Here is a 23,913-nt window from a genome sequence, read left to right as displayed (position 1 = left end):
GTATGAGGGAGAAGGGGATACAGGAAATGAGTTTACAGAGTATATTGAGTAGAACATACTTTTTTTTCTTATTTGTAAAAATATATATATATATTAATATTAAAACTTGCAGTGAAGCCGCTCAACATCTACATCACATTAGTCATCTAACAGTCTCTCACCCAGTGAGACCCACTGAAGCATACTTTACTATTTATACTTTCCTCTTTACGCTATTTGTATTCCTCTGCGAGTTTTGATCCTATATATTTTGCAGACAGACCGGTTCCCTACCTCCTCCCGCTGCCACCTGCCTCCTCTATTTTTGTGGTAATGCTGTAGTCCTTTTGGTTGTAATCTTGGATTGAACAGACTTTCCGTCATTAGATATAGTCTAAAATATTGTATCTTTTTTAAGAGCAACCGGGCTGGCAAGGTAGGTTTGAGCATATCCGTGTCTCTGGCCCACACTCCAGTACAGTAGGTGGAGGTAATGCACCATATCGTTAGATATCAACCGCCGATAAACCCCACCGAAGAAGAAGACAAGCTTGCCTTGTGGTAGCTGGCAGTTCTCTTTCCAGTTGTCCAATTCATTTTCAGTAAAGGGTATTTTCAAGAATGCCACCTAAGGGGAAAGGTGGCAAGGAGGCAGGGAAAGGTGGCAAGGAGACAGGGAAAGGTGCCAAGGGAGGCAAAGGTCTGTTTATTCTTCACTAAATCGACAAAGCATGTTGGATTGAGAAACATGCTAACTAGCTAGCCAACTGTACAACACAGCCTGTGTGCAGTTCAGTGGAAATTAGTAAGCAGCCAGGAAACGTTAGATATCTCCATGTAAGTCATGTTATTATGTTGAATGTTATCATTCAGGTGGAGCTGCTGCAGGGGGTGGAGACAAAGAAAAAAAGGAAGAGAAGACGATTAAAGGAGGCACTTCTGTTAAGGTGGCTAGCTATGTTAGCTACTCTATGCAATGCTACACCATATAGTCTTTAGCTACACTGTCTGTGTTCGTGTTCTTATGTAAGTATAGACAGCTAGTTAAATTGACTGACTATGCTGTTTTAACGTATTCCCCAGGTCAGACATATCCTGTGTGAAAAACATGGTAAATGTATGGAGGCGATGGAGAAACTGAAGGCTGGGGTTCGCTTCAGTGAAGTGGCTTCACAGTACAGTGAAGACAAAGCCAGACAAGGGGTAAGAGAGCAGTTCCCATGCACCAACGAACATACATGAACCTATTGGTTTATCATGTATAGGGTGCTGTCTGCTAGTACCTAAAAGGTCCACTGGATGGCATCCTCTGTCTTGCTGTCTACAGTTTTTCAATATTGTTGTTTGGGTGAGAGAACCAGGGGAATATTCATTAGTCGCAGACTGTTGTGGAACATTTTGGTCTGTTGCAAAACTTTTTGCAACGGAAACCGTTTACTCTGGGAACCAGACAGACGTAAAAGCAATGAAATGGGAGTGACATACCTGAATCTGTCCAATAGATACGAATTTCCCATTTTGTTGTGAATTGTTTCCATTGCAAAAAATGTTGCAACAGTGTCTGACTTAAGTTTTAGCCTTTGTGTGACTGTGGCAATATTGACTGTAGTGTTATCCTGGTTGTGACAGGGTGATCTGGGCTGGATGATAAGAGGGTCTATGACCGGACCCTTCCAGGACGCTGCCTTCGCCCTACCCAACAGCACCATGGACAAACCCATTTACACAGACCCCCCCGTCAAGACCAAGTTTGGCTACCACATCATCATGGTGGAAGGGAAGAAATGACCCGAAGGCTGGTTAATGCACCATTAACATTGGATGCCAACCGCCGTTAAAACCCATCGAAGAAGAATGACCCGAAGGAAAGATCCACTACTCTTCACGTTGACATTGGGACACTGCTTTCTCTCAGATGAGATAGCACAATCCCCAAAAAAACATGTTTTTTTTCTTGCATAATGTTTTTCATGTCCTGGTAATGGCACAACAAAAGCTAACAATGAAATGCGCTGTAAAGAGACACAGGCTATTAAGATGTATGTACTCCTGTCTGTAGCTAATAAAAAGTGGTGTACTTTTTACACTGGTCGTCATTTAAACAAACATTATAAAATGTATGTGAATGAATGCCCATTGAGTTTGTTGCAGAAATGTACTTCGGATACAAAGTTGTCCACTGCTTTCAGAACAAACATGATACAATTAATGTTTGACATTACCTCGCTTTTCAATCATGCAACCAACGGTATACCACTTACATTCCAAGTAATTGAATAACCTAAAGTTAGATAAATTCAATAATGAAACTAATTTAAAGAAGAACCTAAAAGTAAGAATCCCTCTTCGACAGCTCATTGGCCCAGAAATATGGAATCAGATGACGTATTGTTTCCGGGTTCCCTTTCTGGCGGAGATCACAAAAAGGTAACTTTCGGTCAATTCTTTCCGGCAAGAGAGATCGACTGATCGGGTTTGGCTGCTGAAGGTAAGAATGTTGTGAGCTTGCCAGGTAAATGGGTGTCAATTGCTAGCTGGCTGCTGTAATCTTATTTACAATGTAATCCGTATGTAGATAATTGAGGCTAATTTAAATGGTCAATATAAATATCTGTCTGCATTCATCTCTAACATAGTCGACTGCTAAAATGAAAGCACGTAGAATGTCTATTTTGAAGATCAAAATATGTTTACTTGCAACGTCAGTGAACTGAAACTAGTTCTTGTAATGCGTGTGGCCCTCTGGGCTGTCTGTCAAATTTGGGAATTTGAACACTAAGCAGTGTCACTTTCAGTCGTTTATGTTTTCGGTTTACCAACAGCCTGGCCTACTCGCAGAAAGCAGCGTTGAATTGCACCTGAGTAGAGCAAAGTTGTGTTCTCTGTTGATGTGCAAATTTGACTGCAATCAGGTGGCAACTTTTTTTTAACCAAATGATGTTTGTGGGTGGGTATACTTTGTGGAACGTTCCAACAGGAAACTAACATAAACATAAGGTTGCCACCAAACAACGCATACAAAGTTGTATAGCAACAGAATAAGATACCGGGTAGGGAGTGGGCTTATTTCAATACGTTTTTCACTCACCACGTTTATTCCTGAAAAATGTCTGTCCTCACTCTGGTAGCCTAATGACAAACATTAAGAATAAGCTACGTGGTGAGTTGATGTCTATTCGGCAGCTAGTTAGTTAGGTCATCATGCTACTTTGTATTCGTTGTTGTCAAAATTGTTCTTTATTAAGTTTTTGGAACAGATTCCTGGTCGAACGTTCCACAAATTATACCCACCCGTTGCCTGCTGCTGTATGATGGCTGCGTCACATGATATCACGACCCATATAAATAGATCGCCTAGTCTCATGCCTAGCCTGGATTCATAAGATGAAAGAAAATCATCTTGTCCACATTTAGATCATGACTTCTGTGTATGGCAACAACACTGTGACTTCAGCTCTGTGTCTGTGTCTCTCCAGTCCACTTGTCAGTGTATAGTCCAGTCAAAGGATGCTATCCAGGTTTGTTGTTTTTGCCAGTTATGATGGCTTAAAGAGCAGTCAGCGTGACCAGGAGTACCCCAGTACTCTGACCCTGATCAGCTCATCGTGGGGTGAGCTGGGAAGATATCATTGGTCGAGACTGGCTCCATCTTCAGTTGGCTGAGCTGTGGACATTGGTCAGTGAGTCAACTGGCTACTGGGGCTGGGTCTCAACACTGTCGTGGCTTCTTCTCCTCATCTCCTTCAGGAGAGTATACTGGGTGTGTTCCCACCGCTTTGCTACCACCTGTCCTGCCCTACTCTACCAGATCAGTGATCATGGAGAGGACTCAAGGAAAGGAAGCTAGTTAATAAGACACAGCCGGAGTAGCCTATATGAGGACCCAGAGCACAGTAGTTGGTTGTTCTTCACAGGGAGAGGTAGTTCAGGCATTGGAGGAGTGAAGGCAAAGTTCGTTTCCACACTCTGGCTGCACCCTGTCTTCACATAGGACAGCTAACCTAGGGAGCAAGAGCCAGCACTGGGAGAGAGGTGCCGTGTGTGTCTATACACATTTGACCATACTTGTGAGTACCAAAAGTCAGCGCAAAACCGTAAATCAACCAAAAATCAGAGAAGTGAGAACATTTAGCCAGTTCTCACTTATAAAAAGGCTATTTTAGGCTTAAGAGTTAGGGTTAGAGTAAGGGGTTCAGGAAAATATAATGTTGAATGGGATAATGAAGCCTCCGGCATGTGACATACTGTAGTAGTAAACTACCATTCGGTGTAGAAACCCTCTTGTCAAAATGACAAGCGGTCTAGAACAAGTAGACAAGAGAATCCTAATGATGTTATTGATAGATCCAACCTGACCATCACTGCTCTGTTTGTTTTCACTTACCCTTTTTCCTCACATATATTAATACCTTTTATTGTGTTCCAACATTAGGCTTACTCTGTTTGGATTGAGTGGACTTGGAACCAGACGGCATCAGCCTAAATTAAGCCCCTACTTGTCTCTGGATCCTCGGCATCGATAAGGCTCATCTCCTCTCCGGTTTTACCTGACATTTAACCCCCCCCCCCCCCCCCCCCAATATGGGTCTCCACCAATCAGAGCTCCACTCCCTGCTCCTCCTGCCCCTCCACCTCGTGGTGTGGCTGTACTCCCTCCTGTCCTTCCTGCCCTGGTACTACCTCACCAGGGCTGGGGAGAAGAGAACCCAGGCCACACGGGTCAAGGCTCGCTCCACCTCCGGCCTCTCCGAGGGGCCGTACCGCTGTGTAGACCGCTTCCAGAGCTTGGCCACAGAAGACTTCCCTGGGAAAGACACGCTGGACAAACTGTTCCAGCAAGCCGTACAGCGCTTTGGGGACTCTGACTGTCTAGGGACAAGAGAGGTACTGAGTGAGGAGAATGAGCCCCAGCCCAGCGGAAAAGTCTTTAAGAAGGTAACCTACATGCATACGCCTGCCATAGTGCTACGTACGCCTGCCATAGTGCTCCTGTAAGTTGCTCTGGATAAGAGCATCTGCTAAATGACTAAAATGTAAAGGTCGTAATGCTACATACGCCTGTCGTAATGCTACATACGGCTGTCGTAATGCCGCGTTTATGCGCTAGTCGGAACTCTGAAATTTTCCGATTTGCTAACTGGTTGAACGTGGCACGTGTATAACTACAACCAGTTAGAAATGTCAGTTTCTTAGTTCCGACTAGCATTTGAACGAGGCGTTAATGCTACACACGTGTGCCACAAATGCCTATTGTTGTGCTCAGTTCAAATGAAGCTACATATGTATACATAAAGCTGCCTCTTCGCAACACATTATCTTCACCCAGCTCTAGCTGACCTAAAATAAACAAGGAGGCACACTCTTCCTGTATTCAAATAGGAGAAGAGCGCCTGCCAAATTACAAAAATTAAAATCGATGAACAGGTGACATTGTCTCCTCTCTTGCAGCTGATTCTGGGGGAGTACTGCTGGCTGTCCTACCAGCAGGTAGACTCTGTAGTGAGTTACTTGGGCAGTGGGTTGGCAGCACTGGGCCAGCAGCCTAAGAGTATGGTTGCCATCTTCTGTGAGACGAGAGCTGAGTGGATGATCTCTGCTCAGGCCTGCTTCAGATACAACTTCCCATGTGAGTACTGTACCCTGGGGCTTTTTCCCAAATGGCACTCTATTCCCTACCTACGTAGTGCACTACTTTTTACCTGAAGTAGTGCACTACATAAGGAATAGGGTGTGTTCTGGGAGGAGATGGAAGGCTCAACATGACCAGATTTAGCCAACTAAACAGCAACAGGGCTTTCTTTCCAGAAAGTTTGATTAATCATAGTCATGTTGGCCTGGTGTTGGGATATCTATAACATATAAAGACCTCTTTAAATAGAGGTACATTGTATTATATTAGAATGCCTTTTGTACACTAACATGGGAATACATTTTGTTCAGGTCAGCACATAACAAATTCAGAGTACCCCGTCAGTTCAGTACCCTGTCATGTACCCAATTAACAGAATTAGGATGTACATCATTCAAGAATGTGCCTAATTCCCAATCAGTCCAGGAAGTATTGTGCAAGATAAGAGGTAGAAAATGACCGTAACACAATGTCCAAAGTGCATTGACATTGCTCTGTGTTTACACAGTGGTGACGTTCTATGCGACACTGGGAGAGGAGGCGGTGGCGTTTGGACTGAAAGAGACAGGGGTCACACACCTCATCACCAGCACAGAACTACTGGAGACCAAACTGAAGGTGAGCTAGAACCACCTGACCTAGAACATAGAACCCTAGAATGGCTCAGTTGGGTTGAAACATGGTGGTGCAGTAGAGTTGAGGGTTTGACCAAATGGACAGAATATACACTGAGTTAACAAAACATGTCGTTTTCCATGACATAGACTGACCAGGTGAAAGCTATGATCCCTTATTGATGTCACCTGTTAAATCCACTTCAATCAGTGTAGATGAAGGGGAGGAGACGGGTTAAAGAAGGATTTTTAAGCCTTGAGACATGGATTGTGTATGTGCCATTCAGAGGGTGAATGGACAAGACAAAATATTTAAGTGCCTTTGAAAAGGGTATGGTAGTAGGTGTCAGGCACACCGGTTTGTGTAAAGAACTGCAACGCTGCTGGGGTTTACACACGAGAAACTGTTGTGAATCAAGAATGGTCCACCACCCAAAGGACATCCAGCCAACCTGACACAACTCCAGGAAGCAGTGGAGTCAACATGGGCCAGCATCCCTGTGGAACGCTTTCAACACCTTGTAGAGTCCATGTCCGGCTGAATTGAGGCTGTTCTGAGGGTTAAAGGGAGGATGCAACTCAACATTAGGAAGGTGTTCCTAATGTTTGTACACTCCGTAGTAAACGTATGTGTCAACTAGCCTCCATTTTTAGTCTTACATATGTGTTGCAATTGTCTGAGACTATTTGCCAACTGTAGCTAAGTCACGTGTCTGAATTGGAAGTAGGTTTTTTTACATATCCAAACTTCCCCAGAGAAGCCCTCGAAGAGTGGGGTCACAGACAGGGATGCCTTTCTACTAGCTAAATTAACTTTTCTCCTCCCTCTATTCGTCATAGGGTGTTCTCTCTCAGGTCCCCAAGCTGAAACACATCATCTCTGTAGACCAGAGGAGGGTCAGTACAGAGGGATACCCACCTGGTCTCACCATCCACAGCATGGCATCAGTACAGGAGCTGGGGTCACAGCCTGACAACTGTGAGTAACACCAGAGTTCTGCATGAGAAACGCTATGGAAATGACAAGTAATGTTAGAGCATGGTTTTGGTCCATACCAGCACTAAAACACTTGATTCAACTAACTATCTTATTTGACCAAATCTGGTGTGTAAGAGCTGTTGAACCAATGGCTGTGTCTGTTACAGTGAAGTGAGACCTGTTAAACCAACCAATGTCTCTGTTACAGTGGCTAAGCCGGTGGTGAGTCCTCAGCCATCAGACCTGGCTGTAGTGATGTACACCAGTGGTTCTACAGGCAGACCCAAAGGAGTCATGGTCGTCCACAGCAACCTCACTGCTGGAATGACCGGACAGTGTGAACGCATCCCTGGCCTGGGGTGAGTGACAGTTGGGTTTAGTAGTTTTACGTTGGGAGAATGGGCTCTCTCCCTCCCTGCCTTCTGAGGCACCCCCTTAACCCATAACTCGGGGGTTCTCAAACTCTTTTTGATAGCATATCAGGGACCCCCTCATAATCACAACACAACTCGAGTGAGATAAAAAATGGCATACAAGGAGTTTTACTATAATATCGGCAGTGCATGGCCGAACGAACCACGTATCGGGCCCTGGGAAGGAACGCCTCTTGGACTTGGCGAGAACATTTAGCAGTTTTCAAGCGAAATTCCTCTAATTCTAAAGATTTTGTCATGGGACAGATTATTTTTGTTGTTGCCGCTTTAAAGCTAATATCCTGCAATTCTACACATTTTTTCATTAGGCAGAGAACTTTGCAGTTTTTAAATTACACTGCACTTATGGAGGAAAACAACAATATTTAATTGGAGTACTGTGGATACCAATATCCCTGTGAGCCTCCTAGGCCCATGTAGCCCAGGGTTAAGAACATACATTCTAGATTAATATTATTGTATTACACACTCTTAACTTATTCCACGGATCCCTGAGACAAAATTAATTGTTCATTTCAACGACAAAAAAATGTACTCGTCAAAAGTTTGGACATGTTCTCGTTCAAGGATTTTTCTTTATTTTTACAATTTTCGAACTTTTCTACAATAATAAAGACATCAAAACTATGAAATAACGTAGTAACCAAAAAAGTGTTTAAAAAAATCTAAATGAGGTTCTTCAAATAGCCACCCTTTTCCTTGATGACAGCTTTGCTTTGGCATTCTCTCAACCAGCTTCACCTGGAATGCTTTTCCAACAGTCTTGAAGGAGTTCCCACATATCCTGAGCACCTTTTGGCTGCTTTTCCTTCACTTTGCGGTCCAACTCATCCCAAACCATCTCAATTGAGTTGAGGTCGGTTGATTGTGGAGGCCAGGTCATCTGATGCAGCACTCCATCACTCTCCTTGGTCAAATAGCCCTTACACAGTCTGGAGGTGTGTTGGGTCATTGTCCTGTTGAAAAACAAATGGTAGTCCCACTTAGGGCTGGGCGACATGACCAAAATATTATATCATAGTGTTTTGAAAAAAAATTGACGGTATGACTTATGTTTTTTTTAATAATACAATTTCTACATTTGTTTTGTGAGTAGTGCATGACCCTAGGGTGGGAAAACATATATTCTAAGTGATTTCAACGGGTCTTTCTCCATTCTGATTGTTTTATACTGTTCAACTTCAACCCCAAAAAAGTAATAATTTTCAATTTCTGCATTTTAGATCATTTCCTTGCTGCCATGTAGGGCTGCATGATATGGGCAAGTAATCTGGGCCTTATTTTTAACCAAATGTTGCAATTGGACTTGCGATTTAGAGCAATACACTTGGGTTAACTGTTGGAATCATGGGAATAGAATTTCTATTGTAATTATATAGTTAGAATATAATACTGGGCACTTTTAATATGACAACGAATGAAAATGCCAGGGAGCAGTTATTGTGACAGGGTAGGAACTAATGTGTCGATATAGGGTCCCCTAGGAAACACCTAATGTTTTCTCTTAGCTACTTCATGTAGCTAACAAATTCTTGCTTTGCGTTTACCTCTTCAATTTAGAAGACACTGTTGCACAAACATGCTGATTTAGGTCTACACAATCACTGGTATTATCAGGCTGTAAAGCTAATTACGCTTGCTCTTACTCAGTACATTTTATTAGCTAGCGATTAGCATTAGCGGCTAACAAGATTTAGGAACAACTTGCTAAGACTAGACAAACTAGCTGTTTGCAGATGTAAGAAACAAGCTAGTGTAATTATAGAATGCTAGTTGATATATATTAAGAAGCAAAGTGACAACTGCATCGTTGTCATCAACAGTGTTGCATATTCTTATCGGCAGACTCAACAGCCTTGGTTTCTCAAATGACTGCATCGCCTGGTTCACCAACTACTTCTCTGATAGTTCAGTGTGTTAAATTGGAGGGTCTGTTGTCCGGACCTCTGGCAGTCTCTATGGGGGTGCCACAGGGTTCAATTCCTGGGCTGACTCTTCTCTGTATACATCAATGTCGCTCTTGCTGCTGGTGGGTCTCTGATCCACCTATACGCAGACGACAACATTCTATATACTTCTGTCCCTTCTTTGGACACTGTGCTAACTAACCTCCAGACGAGCTTCAATGCCATACAACTCTCCTTCCATGGCCTCCAACTGCTCTTAAATGCAAGTAAAACTAAATACATGCTCTTCAACTGATCGCTGCCTGCACCTGCCCGCCCGTCCAGCATCACTACTCTGGACGGTTTTGACCTAGAATATGTGGACAACTACAAATACCTAGGTGTCTGGTTAGACTGTAAACTCTCTTTCCAGACCCACATTAAGCATCTCCAATCCAAAGATAAATCTAGAATTGGCTTCCTATTTTGCAACAAAGCATCCTTCACGCATGCTGCCAAACACCCTCGTAAAACTGACCATCCTACTGATCCTCGACTTCGGCGATGTCATTTAAAAAATAGCCTCCAACACTCTACTCAGACTGCATCCAATTTGCTATCACAGTGCCATCCGTTTTGTCACCAAAGCCCCATATACTACCCACCACTGCGACCTGTACGCTGGCCCTTGCTTCATACTTGTCACCAAACCCACTGGCTCCAGGTCATCTACAAGTCTTTGCTAGGTAAAGCCCCGCCTTATCTCAGTTCACTGGTCACCATAGCAGCACTCACCTGCAGCACGCACTACAGCAGGTATATTTCACTGGTAACCCCCAAAACCAATTCCTCTTTTGGCCGCCTTTCCTTCCAGTTCTCTGCTGCCAATGACTGGAACAAACTGCAATTTTTTTTATTTTTTTTAATTAGCTGGAGACTCATATCTCCCTCACTAGCTTTAAGCACCAGCTGTCAGAGCAGCTCACAGATCACTGCACCTGTACATAGATGGGCTATCTACCTCATCCCCATACTGTATTTATTTATCTTGCTCCTTTGCACCCCAGTATCTCTACTTGCACATTCATCTTCTGCACATCTACCATTCCAGTGTTTAATTGCTATATTGTAATTACTTCGCCACCATGGCCTATTTATTGCCATAACTCCCTTATCTCACCTCATTTGCACTCACTGTATATAGACTTTTTGTTTTCTACTGTATTGACTATGTTTTGTTTATTCCATGTGTGTTACGCACGCCTGTAGTAAGAGGGAACGCAACACCCTGCTACAACTCAACTCTCCGTGGTGTGAAAACGGTATGGACTGTAGGTGTGAGTAAGGATGACAAAAGGCAGAGAATTACCGTTTACAGGGAATTTATTCCGTCGCACGGTAATTTTTGGGGAAAAGGGGCTGGACGGAACCAAAGAAAGTAAATATCCAAGCCCCCTTTCCTACCTTACCTGCCTACCCACTACTTAACTAGCACCACCTGGTGCACTAACCAAAAGACGGGATGGTCCGCCCAGGTCTTTCCTAGTGTGCATAGATGGTAAACTACTATGGGTTATGTATGCCCGTGGGCCTCTTGCCTAAGCACTCCCTAGGTGCCTTCCCCTTCCCCCCTGGGAACAAATGAAACAGAATAACACACGTACCGTAAATTCCGGACTATAAGCCGCAACTTTTTTCCCCAGACTTTGAACCTCGCGGCTTAAACAATGACGTGGCTAATATATGGATTTTTCCCACTTTCAATTTTTTTTCTTAAAAAAAAACACATTCTGTGAGGTACTCAGTTTTTTTGGCGGCATGAAGCTTTCATTAGACCAATGAAATTGCCGAACGGGTTAAGGTCAAAACTTTTTTGTTTACTGTTTAGATTAAATCGAGTGCTCTCAAACTTCCCATCATTGCTGATCCGGTCAGCCTTCTGTCTCAGCAATCCTCTGCCTTCTGAGGAACAGAACACTGGCTTATATAGCTTCAGAAGGAGCTTGGTCAAGTTGGAGGCGAGCTGCGTCCAGGGGCGGGGTCAGCTCTCCAATCAGGCAATAGGCGGCCGACCAATCGGCTGCTTGGAGAGAATGTGTCGAGGAAGCCATTTCCTGGAAACTGCAGTACGTGAAGAATGACACAGACCACAACACAGACAACTGGGGAACGCTAACAATGTGTAACTGTTGTATGCGTCGAATTGCTATGCTTTATCTTGGCCAGGTCGCAGTTGCAAATGAGAACTTGTTCTCAACTAGCCTACCTGGTTAAATAAAATAACATTTATGCCAAGAGTGTGCAAAGCTGTCAAGGCAAAGGGTGGCTACTTTCAAAAATATAAAATATATTTTGATTCGTGGGTGCGGCTAACAGGAGCTCTTTATTTCTTCTGGTTAAGTACATGATTCCAGTATGTCTATTTCATAGTTTTGATGTCTTCACTCATTATCTCTACAGATGCTAGAAAATAGTAACAATAAAGAAAAACCCTTGAATGAGTTGGTATCCTAATGTTTGACTGGTACCGTATACCTGTCCGCAGACCCCACTTTGAGAACCCCTGCTCTAACTGTATTCCTAACCCTGTTCTTTGCCCCTGACCTAACTTCACATACATAACATACCTGCTCTCTAAAAACCTTACTCAAATCCCTGACCCCATGCAGTATTATAATGTATCTGTTCTCGGTCCAAAAGACTCCTAAATAGCCTACCTGCCCTTAAACCTCTGACCCTAATGCTAACCATGTTCTCCCTCAGGCCTAAAGACACCTACATAGCCTACCTGCCTCTGGCCCATGTTTTGGAAATGACAGCAGAAATCTCTTGCATGGCGTACGGCTGTCCCATCGGTTACTCCTCCCCTCAGACACTCTCTGACCAGGTAATGAACGCTTGATTTAATCAGTGGTTCCCCTGTTATTCTGTCTCCATACTGTCACTGAAGATATTTTAAGCCTCTTCATCCAGTCCTATGTTGATGTCCTCTCCTCTCTCTCTAGTCCACTAAGATAAAGAGAGGAAGTAGAGGAGACAGCTCTGTGCTGAAACCAACTCTAATGGCTGCTGTACCGGTAAGACGACTGTCGTGGAAATTCAGTACTGAGAGAGACTTGGTCATTTCTTTGAACAATCATCTTTATTTAATATCGATTTAATTATTGCAATAATGAAACCGTCAGCCCAACAGTCTTGACTGTTAGGCTGAGAGCCTAACTAATAATGAAAAAACAGACATCTTATATAGGATTACTAAAATGCTTAGTCATGAAGATCAAGGGGCATCATAAGCCACCCTGGGCTTATTCTGTCTTTATCTGCACCTGGTGTTATCTTAACTCCCGACCCTGGCCTAATTTCTCAGATGCCAGGGTGTCTAAGAACCATTGTGGCCTTTGTTCTACTCCTCTCTGTCCCAGTTACAACCACTCCACATCCTGTCTATGGAATGCCAGCTGTTAGTTCTATCACCAAGTCAATCAATTGTCAGCTCAAACCCCACAGGCCCAACTCAAACCAAAGACACATGAGAGGGTGCTCATCAACCCTTATTTGATGCATAAACAGTATTATAACAACCTAGTCATTTTTTTTTGTCACAACACGTATTGCTCTGTGTTCTGCTGTACCGGTAAGACAACACATATTGCTCTGTGTTCTGCTGTACCGGTAAGACAACACATATTGCTCTGTGGTCTGCTGTACCGGTAAGACAACACATATTGCTCTGTGGTCTACTGTACCGGTTGTTTGTTTGTTTGAACAGGAAATCCTGGACCGCATCAATAAGAATGTGATGAGTAAGGTTGGGGAGATGAGTTACATTCAGAGGACGCTGTTCAACCTGGGATACAACTACAAACTGGAGCAGGTCAAGAGGGGTTACGATGCTCCTCTCTGCAACGTGTAACAACACTTTATACCTTACTAACATGTGATATGTAGTAAAATGTGTTTTCTGACGATCACATTAACCTGGAGAATAAGTATTATTCGCATGTTAAATGATTCAGTGTAAATCACCTAGAATAACAACACATGTATCCAGATAGGGAATCATACATTAAACAGAAGTACTTTAAGTTAGTGTATTAGTGTGTTTACAGTTTTCTGTGTGTCTAGGCTGCTGTTCAGTAAGGTGCGCAAGTTGCTGGGCGGCAGGGTGAGGCTGATGTTGTCTGGAGGTGCTCCGCTTTCCTCCGCCACACAGAGGTTTATGAACATATGTTTCTGCTGTCCTGTGGGCCAGGGGTACGGACTGACCGAAACCTGTGGAGCTGGCACTATCACCGAGGGTAAGGGGAAGGGGGTACCTAGTCAGTTGTCCAACTGAAATGTGTCTTCAGCATTTAACCCAACCCCTCTGAATCAGAGAGGTGCAGGGGGCTGCCTTAATCAACATCCACGTCTTCGGCGCCCCGGGAGGGTATGGAGTGAGGAGGGCGGGTAGTATGGAAAGCCTTTGCTTTAACTGCATAACTAAAGGTTGTTTCCTCTATTCCCCCTGTCCAGTGGCAGACAACAGCACGGGTAGAGTTGGAGCTCCTGTCATCTGCTGTGAGATCCGACTCAGGGACTGGCTGGAGGGAGGCTACACCAATCAGGACAAACCTCACCCCCGAGGGGAGATTCTGATTGGAGGGCCTAACATCACTATGGGTTACTATAGGAACGAGAGTAACGGCCAGGACTACTTTGTGGACGAGAAGGGTCAGAGGTGGTTCTGTACAGGAGACATAGGAGAGATCCACCCTGACGGATGTCTGCAGATAGTGGGTGTGTAATGTGGGTGTGGAATGGGTGTGCGTTGGAGGATTTTCTCCTTCTCCATCATTGGCATATACGTTCTAATCTAGTGGCCAAATATTAAAAAATGAAAAGCATCTGTAAATTAATTTAAAGCAATATCTTGCATTGTGTGTTATTGTTCGTTAGACCGTAAGAAGGACCTAGTGAAGCTCCAGGCTGGGGAATACGTCTCTCTGGGGAAAGTAGAAGCTGCTCTGAAGAACTGCTCCCTCATCGACAACATCTGTGCTTACGCTAACAGGTGAGCCCTAGCCCAGTTTTACCTCTCAGCCTCTAGTGGTTGTGGTTTACATTTGCAGAGTGTGAACTGGTCTTAGATCTGTGCTTACTGGCAACATGTAACTCCAGTTCTCAGTCTATAGGGGTGCTTCTAACCCATGAACTCTGACATTGGATCCATTCTTACCTCTAACCCCTGCAGTGAGCAGAACTATGTGATCAGTGTTGTGGTACCCAACCAGAAGATGTTGACTAAGCTGGCTAGACAGAGGGGAGTGGAGGGGAGCTGGGAGGAGGTGTGCACTCACCCTGCCATGGAGAAGGAGGTGCTGAAGGAGATCAAAGAGGTGGCCACTTCAAGTAAGAACCCCTGGGTCCTATTCATTAGGCCATACCGTTTGGCAACATAAACAAGGGTTTCTTATTGGGAAAGGTTTCAGTCTGTTTTCTTATGTTTGGTCTAGTGAACACAACCCTGATGTCCATTAGATTTAGATGTTCGGGTTGCTTTCGTCTCACTGGGCAGGTTTCCAGCGACCTAGGTTCATGCGACAATGTCAAAAAAAGGTTGCGGTGTATAATGGATACATTTTCTAAAGAACAGATTTTTATTGTCGAACTTGTTTTATTGTGACAAATGAAACTGTTTTTCTAATAAATTATGATGGCAGGATAATATTGAAGGTACACCAGTCGAGGCTGCTCAGTGGAGGAAGGGGAGGACCATCCTCAGTGAATTTCATAAAAATGAAAATTGTATAACATTTAAAGTTATCCTTTAGATAAAACTATACTAAATATAATCACGTCACCAAACAATTGATTAACACACATATATTTGGCAATGAAGGTCTACAGTAGCATCAACAGCACTCTGTAGGGTAGCACCATGGTGTAGCTGGTGGACAGCTAGCTTCTGTCCTCCTCTGGGTACATTGACTTCAATACAAAACCTAGGAGTCTCATGGTTCTCTCCCCATTCCATAGACTTACACATTAATTATGACGGGCTGGAGGTCATCCTCCGGAAGTTATCAGAGCACTGGCAGCATGAACTGACATGTTGTCCACCCAATCAAAGGATCAGAGAATGAATCTAGTACTGAAAGCATAAGCTTCTTTCACTTACTTAGCTAGCTCTAGCCTAGTGGTTAGAGCATTTGACTAGTAACCGAAAGGTTGCAAGATAGAATCCCCGAGCTGACAAGGTACAAAATCTGTCGTTCTGCCCCTGAACAAGGCAGTTAACCCACTGTTCCTAGGCCGTCATTGAAAATAAGAATTTGTTCTTAACTGACTTGTCTAGTTAAATAAAGATTTTTTTAGATTTTTTAGTTTAGCCTACTGAAACACCCTGCTCAAACAGAGGGATGATATGTTAGCTGTCTATGACTATCCAACACAACACTGGGAATCTTCCAAGTCAAGGTGAGTTTTTAGTAATACCAATCTATTGCCACTGGGGCCCGCCGGTGCAACCGCTTACTGACTGTACACTAACGTTACTGCATGATTGTAGTGGGTTTACTAACATGTTAGCTCTATTAGCTGACTATGTTACTTTAGCTAAAAAAAAAACGTTTTAATTTACAGCAATGACCTGGGAATAGTTACAGGGCAGAGGGGGATGAATGAACCAATTGTAAGCTGGGGAAGATAAGATGACTGACGGTATGAGGGCCAGATTGGGAATTCAGTCAGGACAGCAGGGTTAACACCCCTACTTCTCTTCCGATAAATGCCATGGCATCTTTAGTGACCACAGAGAGTCAGGACACCCGGTTAAAGTCCCGAATCACTGCCCTGGTGCATTGGGATATAATTATTTTTTACCAGAGGAAAGGGTGCCTCCTACTGGCCCTCCAATGCCACTTCAGCAGCATGCACATTGTCAACAATACTATGGTGACAACGATGTAGGTTGTGTGTAGCGGTTTGGCTTGGAACGGTTTTTTTCCGCCTGGTCACATACAGCTGCTGTGCATTGAAGTCCTCAAGTGAAGGAGGAGAGGAGCGCATAGAAGGAATATAACATGGCTGCTATGAAAGTGAACTGCATTTGAGTGATCAAGGGTGTATTCATTCCACGAATTCTGTTAAGACTTTTCATAAAGGACGCAAACGTAACAAAACGGGGATAAACATGACCTGAATTTGTCCAATAACTCTCGTTTGCAACTGTTGGACTAATGATTACATCCTAGATCAGCTAGATGCAGGCAAGAGTGTGCAATGTGATATTGAATGTCACTGTTGCCTCAAATTTCTCTTGACCAGTGTGCAGGGTATAGGGAAAATAAGAGTCATGTAGTAGCCTAAACCTATCAATGTTACATTGAACTGGGTGAATGGAATATGAATGAGTCATCCAATATGCTGTAATAGAAATAAGGCCATGCTCCTGAAAGTGTCCTCCTTCATCTTAAACGTCACTGACCGTTTAAAGCACAACTTATTTCATTCTAAATGCCTACTGCTTGAAAAATCTATTTCTTCAACAATGTGTTTCTTGACTTTCAAGAATGCCTGAATTGCTTCACACTGCAATTTCAAGTTTCACCATCAAATTGTTTCGGACCAGCTAGGCCTGCGTGAGTGCAAGTTATAGCCACGGTGTAAGTAGGCACATGAGAATTACTGTATTAGAATATGGCAAATATTAGTCAATTCTTGCATTCTAGCCATGCTGATTTTTTTTTCAGGGTCCCTGAGATGTTAAAGATAGGTGGGCAGGGCATCGAGTACCACAGTATGAGTCATAATACCCATAACCTAGCGGTCAAACGGGGAAATGGTTCCAATCGTTTTTCCACATGGGATTTTAGAAACAATTAAAACAAGGGCTGTGTTTCGTGTAGGCTTACCCTGGGAGGACATTTTGAGAACTGAATCTCTAGGACAAGGTGACTTAATATAGTAGCCTGTATTTATCCCCCCAAAATTGTAATGCTAATGTGGCTATCATAAAGAATATAGATAGTCACCTTGTCCGAGAGAGCGTTACCCTGGTGTGACGTTTTGATAACCGTGTAAGTCTACACAAAACACAGCCCTTATTAAGTGTTTCTAAAATCCCCTTTAGGAAAAATGAAGGCTTGGAACCATTTCACTGTTTGACCGCTAGGTTTTGTGGGGGTTCTACACAGGATGTTGCCACTTTATGAATGCCAATTTGCCTAATAGGATAATTGAAACACTTTAACCACATTTGTATTTGACAAGTGTTTTTATAGGTGTGACATTAAGGGAAATGCATCATGGCAGACAATTGTTGCAACAAGTTTCTATGCAAACTTCAAAAATGTTGACAAAAAAAGAAATGGACAAGTTAATGGAAAACAGATTTTGTAATGACCTTTCACTCTCTTTACCTCCCCTTCCTTCTCCCTCCTAGTTAAACTCCAGAGGTTTGAGATCCCAGTCAAGGTCCACCTCAGCCCAGAGCCCTGGACCCCTGAGACAGGACTGGTGACTGATGCCTTCAAGCTGAAGAGAAAAGAGTTAAAGAACCACTATCTCCAGCACATAGAGAGGATGTATGGGAGACCGTAATGTAATGACCTACAACTTCATCTAATGCCCATAGGCCTCTGGTCAAAAGTAGTGCACTATATAGGGAATAGGGTTCCATTTGGGGTGCAAGCCTTGAGATGCAGGGTGTGCAGTCCTTTGCTCAGCCCTGCTGTAACACATTTGATTTCAGCTAATCAAGGTCTTGGTTACAAGCAGCCAATTAGTTGAATTTGGTGTTAGTTAGAGTAGGGCTGGAGCAAAAGCATCCACACTGTGTAGCTGTTCAGGAGTAGGGTTGGCTACTCCTGACCTAAGCCAAAGTCGCCAACAGTCTGCTGTTAGTTTATGTAGCCTCAGTCGGTGCCAGTCATGTTTCTGCTTCAGCTTACTTTGTTGTCTTGTGGCTCCCTATTCCCTACGTCGTACACTACTTCTGACCAGAGTCCTATGTGCTCTGGTCAAAAGTAGTGCACTGTAAAGGGAATAGGGTGTAATTTGGGATGCAGCTGTAGTGTTGTTCAACAGAAACTGTTCGATACCCAGGCTACTGTTCTTAGTGTGTGTGTAAAGAATATCCCTATTAGACAGTTATTTGTGCTAATAATGTACTTGTAAAAAAACATTGCACTCAAGCACGTCCAGTTCTGCCCTCCAATTGTTGTCATTAGAAGACACTGAGTCTGAACTGTAGATGGTAAATTATTTATTGGGAAATCAAACTTGAAGCTGATCCAGCATTTATAGAAATGTGTTTATAGAAAACTCCACTACTTTCACCGACAAACAAATGGAACATTGCGGAAAGGGAAACAGTCAACGCTTACCTGCCATTCCAGCCTAAGCTCTTTGTACCCGTTTTGTAACGGATGTATTTCTCGCTGTGTGTTCTGTAAATACTTTGTTCCTCAGTCCATCTATTTCTCATGTTATGTAGTTGAGACAGTTGTACTGCCCTCTAGTGGTAAGATGGCAGTATTGACATTACTGTGCCTTTCCCTGCTCTCACTTCCCAGTGTCTGTTCAAGTTTGGTTATATTTATTTAGAAGCATGTTAGCCATCCATTGCTTTAGAAAAGCCAAGGTATATTTTAAGACTAAATAAGCATTGACTTTAACAATTCGTTTTTTCCCAAAAATGTTGTATTGTTTTGCTTTTGTCGCACCAAACGTCACTCAGGAAACTTAAAATAGCAGCTATTTAATAGATTATTTGGCCAGGAGGATAGACTATTTTTACCTGAATACTCAAAGCAATGTGAAAATATTAGTATCCTCATAACAAAAAGGCCTAATTAACATTTAGGAGTCCATTTTCTTTCTCTAACTACTGTGTGAAAAATGGTTACTTATTCAGTTCTGGGGGTCACATGCTTTAAAGGACATTGTGGTGAATAAAAATGTTTTGTATTTGACTACTTTGTGCTTAAGTCTTTATTTTTATTACAAGAGTACCTTCATTAACATACAATAACTTTGAAGAAAGTGGGCTGTAGCAGATTTACCAACTAAATCTTAAAGCAGGGTTGTACTCGTCAAACTTGTCATTGTAGCCCGTTGAAATTTGTTTTGCTATTGTGTGCCCAAATGAATACGACCCTGAAAGTAGATTAAAGTAGCCCTCAGCTATTCCAGTCCTGGAAGCGGAAACAGTCACTGGCAATCTTCCAGACAGGCTGGTCACTGGTGGGTGAGGACTGGGCTGTGAGGAGGAAGTTCTGATTGAAGTAGCGCTGCTTTTGACCGTCAAACTTCACCTGTCCTGCCGTCACCACCAGCAGCGTGGTCTGGCCCTGGGTTGCCTGTTCTGTATGGGAAAATGGTATTGGCCTCTTTCCACAAACCTGCTCACGCAAGATCACATTGTGTTTTCAGGATGGTGGAAAGAGGCAAAAGTTGGACTACTATACATTTTGGGTTGCAAATGTCAGTATTATAAATTTTTAGGCAGCAAGGTCAATTTAACATCTCAATGAATCCAAGCTTATCAAAAAACAGGATTAGTGTAATTGCCAAATGGTGGATAAATCAAAGTATTTCTAAGTGATATCATATAGAGAAGTACATGCTCTTTAGTGTCAATGTTATAATCTTTCTATATTTTATGGGTCTATTTACCTCCATTAAACATTTTCCCCATGTTTTAATTGAATGTATAATGCAATGAGTCAATCATTGTTTACATTGTAACTGAATAAATCCCAGTTTTGAAAATTCTAATTGTGGGAAAGAATCTCACCGTGCACTGGCTGACAGTCCAGAGTCTGGATACTGAACTCGCTGGAGGGAAGTGACTCAAAGAACTCTCCGAGAGCAGCCTGCCCTGACACAGCATTCCCGTTCCAAACCAGGGTCGCTTTGTCCAGGTAGAGCCGCATCAAGTTCTGGGGAAAGATAGCCAACTGTTTATCTACAGATTTTTTTTTTTTTTTTTAAGGAACCCACAAAGAAGTGTTTTCCAAAGTAGGGACACCAAGGGAGGTGTTTGTACCTGTGTAACCAGTATGGTTCAGTACCTACCCTTCTTTTCTTGTCCATGCAGTCATAATATATGTTGGTAAACTCCTCTGAATACCTGCATGACGCATCAACGTGGGTCCTGAAATCCTAGAGAAGGGACAAGAGGTGTGATTGAATGACAGCCATTGACAACTTGGTCAATAGAGATATGCCTTAGATTTTTTTTGGGGGGGGGGAATAGTCAGATAAAATGTAATTCTAGAAATCATTTACTTCAATAGAATCTGAGTCAGACCACAGCGATCCTGCCGCTGTGTTACAGCAAGGGAGGGCAATGTACAGCCAGCGAGCACATTCAGTCAAAACTCCAGGCCACTCTTGAATGTCTAAAACTAGATAGACTAGTAAATTATAATGGGACTTTTTTTGGCCCACAAATTGATTTTGACTCTGCTGAATTTTGAAATGACTTGATGGTTGCCCACCCCTGGGTTACAGGGAGACCAGTCATCCTCAGGTCTAATTAAAATGATGGCACAGGTGGTAATAGTGCGCTTGCGCTGTAAGGCTGTCACTAGGTGGCAGTTCATGATGAAGGCCTGTAGGTAGGTGGCAGTTCATGATGAAGGCCTGTAGGTAGGTGGCAGTTCATGATGAAGGCCTGTAGGTAGGTGGGTGGCAGTTCATGATGAAGGCCTGTAGGTAGGTGGGTGGCAGTTCATGATGAAGGCCTGTAGGTAGGTGGGTGGCAGTTCATGATGAAGGCCTGTAGGTAGGTGGGTGGCAGTTCATGATGAAGGCCTGTAGGTAGGTGGGTGGCAGTTCACCATGATGAAGGCCTGTAGGTAGGTGGCCGGTCCAGTGCCTGTAGGCCTTCACCATGTGAAACTGCAGCCTTGCCTGGCATGAATTTATTTACTTTTTGTGTGGGTGGGGAGGGATGGGGGTGTACGCTGTATCAATTGATTCTATGAATTTATGTGGAAGCAGCAGCACTCTGTTATGTGGTCCCGTGTGGCTCAGTTGGTAGAGCATGGTGTTTGCAACGCCAGGGTTGTGGGTTCGATTCCCACGATGGACCAGTACGAAAAAAGATGTATGAAATGTATGCATTCGCTACTGTAAGTCGCTCTGGCTAAGAGCGTCTGCTAAATGACTAAAATGTAAATTACCCCTCAGGGACAAAGTATATCATAACTGACAGTGTTGCTGGTTCTAACCAATGGTGTATATATAATTCATTGGTTCAAACCCAGTTTCACTGTCCAATCTCGTTGGCTGCCCCAGTGGCTTTTGTGATCAGTACACCGCTGTTCACATGTAGGGTTTGTAGTGTAGCTATGCGTCTACAAATATATAACCCAACGACTAAAAACGTAACTACAATAAAGAACACGAGGTTAGCTTATTGTAGTTAGATAGCTAGAAGATAAACTTACAACTGTTGCAGCCATCGCTGTAGACTTTTTGTTGTCTTTCCTCGTCGTCAAAAGGCAATTTCTACATTTAAGGGATATCAAAATACCACAGCATTCAACTTCAAAAGCACGATGTTTATGAAAATGTGTGTGACTCAAAATATTTTTGGGTCGACGAGCGTGTGATGTAATTACTTCCCCTGGTCATAGATAATGTTTCATCAAAATAAAAGTCATTTGCGGTAAACGTTACTTTTGCTAGGGGGGTTCTTCTTTGGGATTGGGTTGGCAGATCGCATCCAACGTTTAAGGTGTCTACAGCGCCACCTACTGTACTGGAGTGTCAGGCCAGTCACAGCCAACCTTCATTAAATTCGCTTCATTAGTCCTGTTCCTTTAAGAAAGTGAAATAGAGCCCTGAAATCCACTTCCCTCCTTCCACTACAACACCCAAACCCCGTGCAGCCTTTCAAACCCTTTCACAGAATCTCTCCCTATCTACTTCAGACATGCTCCACTCATCACACAGACCTGTTTCATGTCTCCCTATCATCCACAACCTAGCTTTCGAATCTGTGTGCCCAAACTGTAATCTACTACACACAACTTCCTCTCTCCTACTTCCCATATTCCCCACTTCTTTCATTACTGATTGGTGCATGCAATATAATTCCCTCCCCTTACTGCTAGCATCCCACTTCCTTTGCCAAAGATCAAGCCTTTTTCCTGGATCAAGGACCTGAATATCTATCCCCACTCAGCTCACTACTCGACACTGCAGCCAAATCGGAACAGATCACCGCTCTGAGTGGTTTCACCTCCTTCACCCATCTCAAACCTATAATCATGGCCATCAACTCGGCCGCACACACTGACACATAATCAGTTAACCACTTACATGCTCTAACATTGAAATCTGGGATATACACCCCTGCCCCCACTCTTCCACTGACTGGATCCGTTCAACCATCTGTATATATCCTTAAAAAACTAAATATATATAGTCTCTATATATCTCTCACGTCCTCACCCCATTCTCTCCTGCCCTCAATCATGTCCACGTCTACACTTGGTTTCGGAAAAAGCAACAGAGGAACGTTCCCCAATGCTATTGCCGACCCTCTCTCTCTCTCCCCCAGTCCATATTCAACCATCTTCTGCCCAATTGTCCACCCGTACGCCCTCTGCTTAACCCCACTCCTCACTCCCAGCATTCCCCAGTTGCCATGACCACAGGATGTCCTTCTGAACTCCATTTCAACCTCGCCCAGTACACTAAGCCAAGTTAGTCCCACCTTATTCTCAGTGGCAGTTCCCCACCATCCACCTGCAATGCCTCAACAGGTGTCATCCTGAAGACACCCACACACAATCTCAGGGCCCTTGACTGTATCTATCCAGGCGCTGTAGTACTGTTTTGACTGCCGATCCATATACAAAACACCCATAATTCAAAGATGAGCTGATCAATGCCTGAGACATATACAACAGTGTTTGTCTATCTGACCCCCGATCATATCCTGCCACTGCCTTCATGAGGTTCAGCACCTTCCTACACTTCATTTCAATATGCTCAACATGTCTCTTCCATGTAAGCCTCTTATCAAACCACATACCTATATACTTAAACTCAGACATCCTAATCTTCCTCCTAGAATACACCATAAAGCAGGACTTGGCCACAGACATCCTAAGCCCCCATGTTAGACCAATCTTCCACAACTCCGACAGCTTCTTGCATCTTCCTCATCACATATTTGACATCTCCACCTCTCTTCCATACAGCCAGATCATCGGATTACAAGGCCACACCCACTTCCTGTCCCACCTCCTTAAATATGTAATCTGTCATCAGGGTGAACAACACCGGACTAACCACACTTTCCTGAATACCATTGTCCACTTTATACTCCATTGACAGTTCTGAGTCCACCCTTATGGCTCGATCGAACAGGAAGTCCATGATCCAGTTA

The 23,913-nt window shown here is 43.5% G+C and overlaps 3 protein-coding genes across 4 annotated transcripts; 2 read left to right on the top strand and 1 right to left on the bottom strand.

The window, feature by feature from the left end:
* Positions 1–500: 500 nt before the first annotated feature.
* pin4 (protein (peptidylprolyl cis/trans isomerase) NIMA-interacting, 4 (parvulin)) lies at positions 501–2,061 on the top strand. The gene is made up of 4 exons (XM_014198804.3): positions 501–679; positions 853–926; positions 1,063–1,182; positions 1,609–2,061. The coding sequence occupies exons 1-4, from the start codon at positions 601–603 to the stop codon at positions 1,765–1,767; spliced, it is 432 nt and encodes a 143-aa protein (XP_014054279.1). The 5' UTR covers positions 501–600; the 3' UTR covers positions 1,768–2,061.
* Positions 2,062–2,360: 299 nt separating this feature from the next.
* LOC106604299 (long-chain-fatty-acid--CoA ligase 4) lies at positions 2,361–19,477 on the top strand. 2 transcript variants are annotated; one of them, XM_014198806.3, is made up of 14 exons: positions 2,361–2,467; positions 4,412–4,914; positions 5,428–5,605; positions 6,117–6,226; positions 7,063–7,201; positions 7,410–7,560; positions 12,285–12,408; positions 12,527–12,598; positions 13,291–13,430; positions 13,647–13,819; positions 14,037–14,300; positions 14,460–14,574; positions 14,755–14,912; positions 17,947–19,477. In XM_014198806.3, exons 2-14 carry the CDS (start codon positions 4,561–4,563, stop codon positions 18,102–18,104), a joined length of 2,136 nt encoding a protein of 711 aa, XP_014054281.1. In that variant the 5' UTR covers positions 2,361–2,467; positions 4,412–4,560; the 3' UTR covers positions 18,105–19,477. The 2 variants fall into 2 exon arrangements, with proteins under 2 accessions (XP_014054281.1, XP_014054282.1); XM_014198807.3 differs by lacking the exon at positions 2,361–2,467 and adding an exon at positions 3,786–4,046.
* Positions 18,752–22,222, bottom strand: nxt2 (nuclear transport factor 2-like export factor 2). Its single transcript, XM_014198808.3, has 4 exons — positions 21,962–22,222; positions 20,583–20,669; positions 20,302–20,446; positions 18,752–19,869 (listed from the first exon to the last, which is right to left on the bottom strand). The coding sequence occupies exons 1-4, from the start codon at positions 21,974–21,976 to the stop codon at positions 19,685–19,687; spliced, it is 432 nt and encodes a 143-aa protein (XP_014054283.1). The 5' UTR covers positions 21,977–22,222; the 3' UTR covers positions 18,752–19,684.
* Between the last annotated feature and the right edge of the window lie 1,691 nt (positions 22,223–23,913).

This window comes from Salmo salar, chromosome 05 (assembly GCF_965601325.2).
Source record: "Salmo salar chromosome 05, fSalSal1, whole genome shotgun sequence".
In the NCBI taxonomy this organism is placed as follows: domain Eukaryota; kingdom Metazoa; phylum Chordata; class Actinopteri; order Salmoniformes; family Salmonidae; genus Salmo; species Salmo salar.
This window is presented reverse-complemented; position numbering and strand designations above follow the sequence as displayed.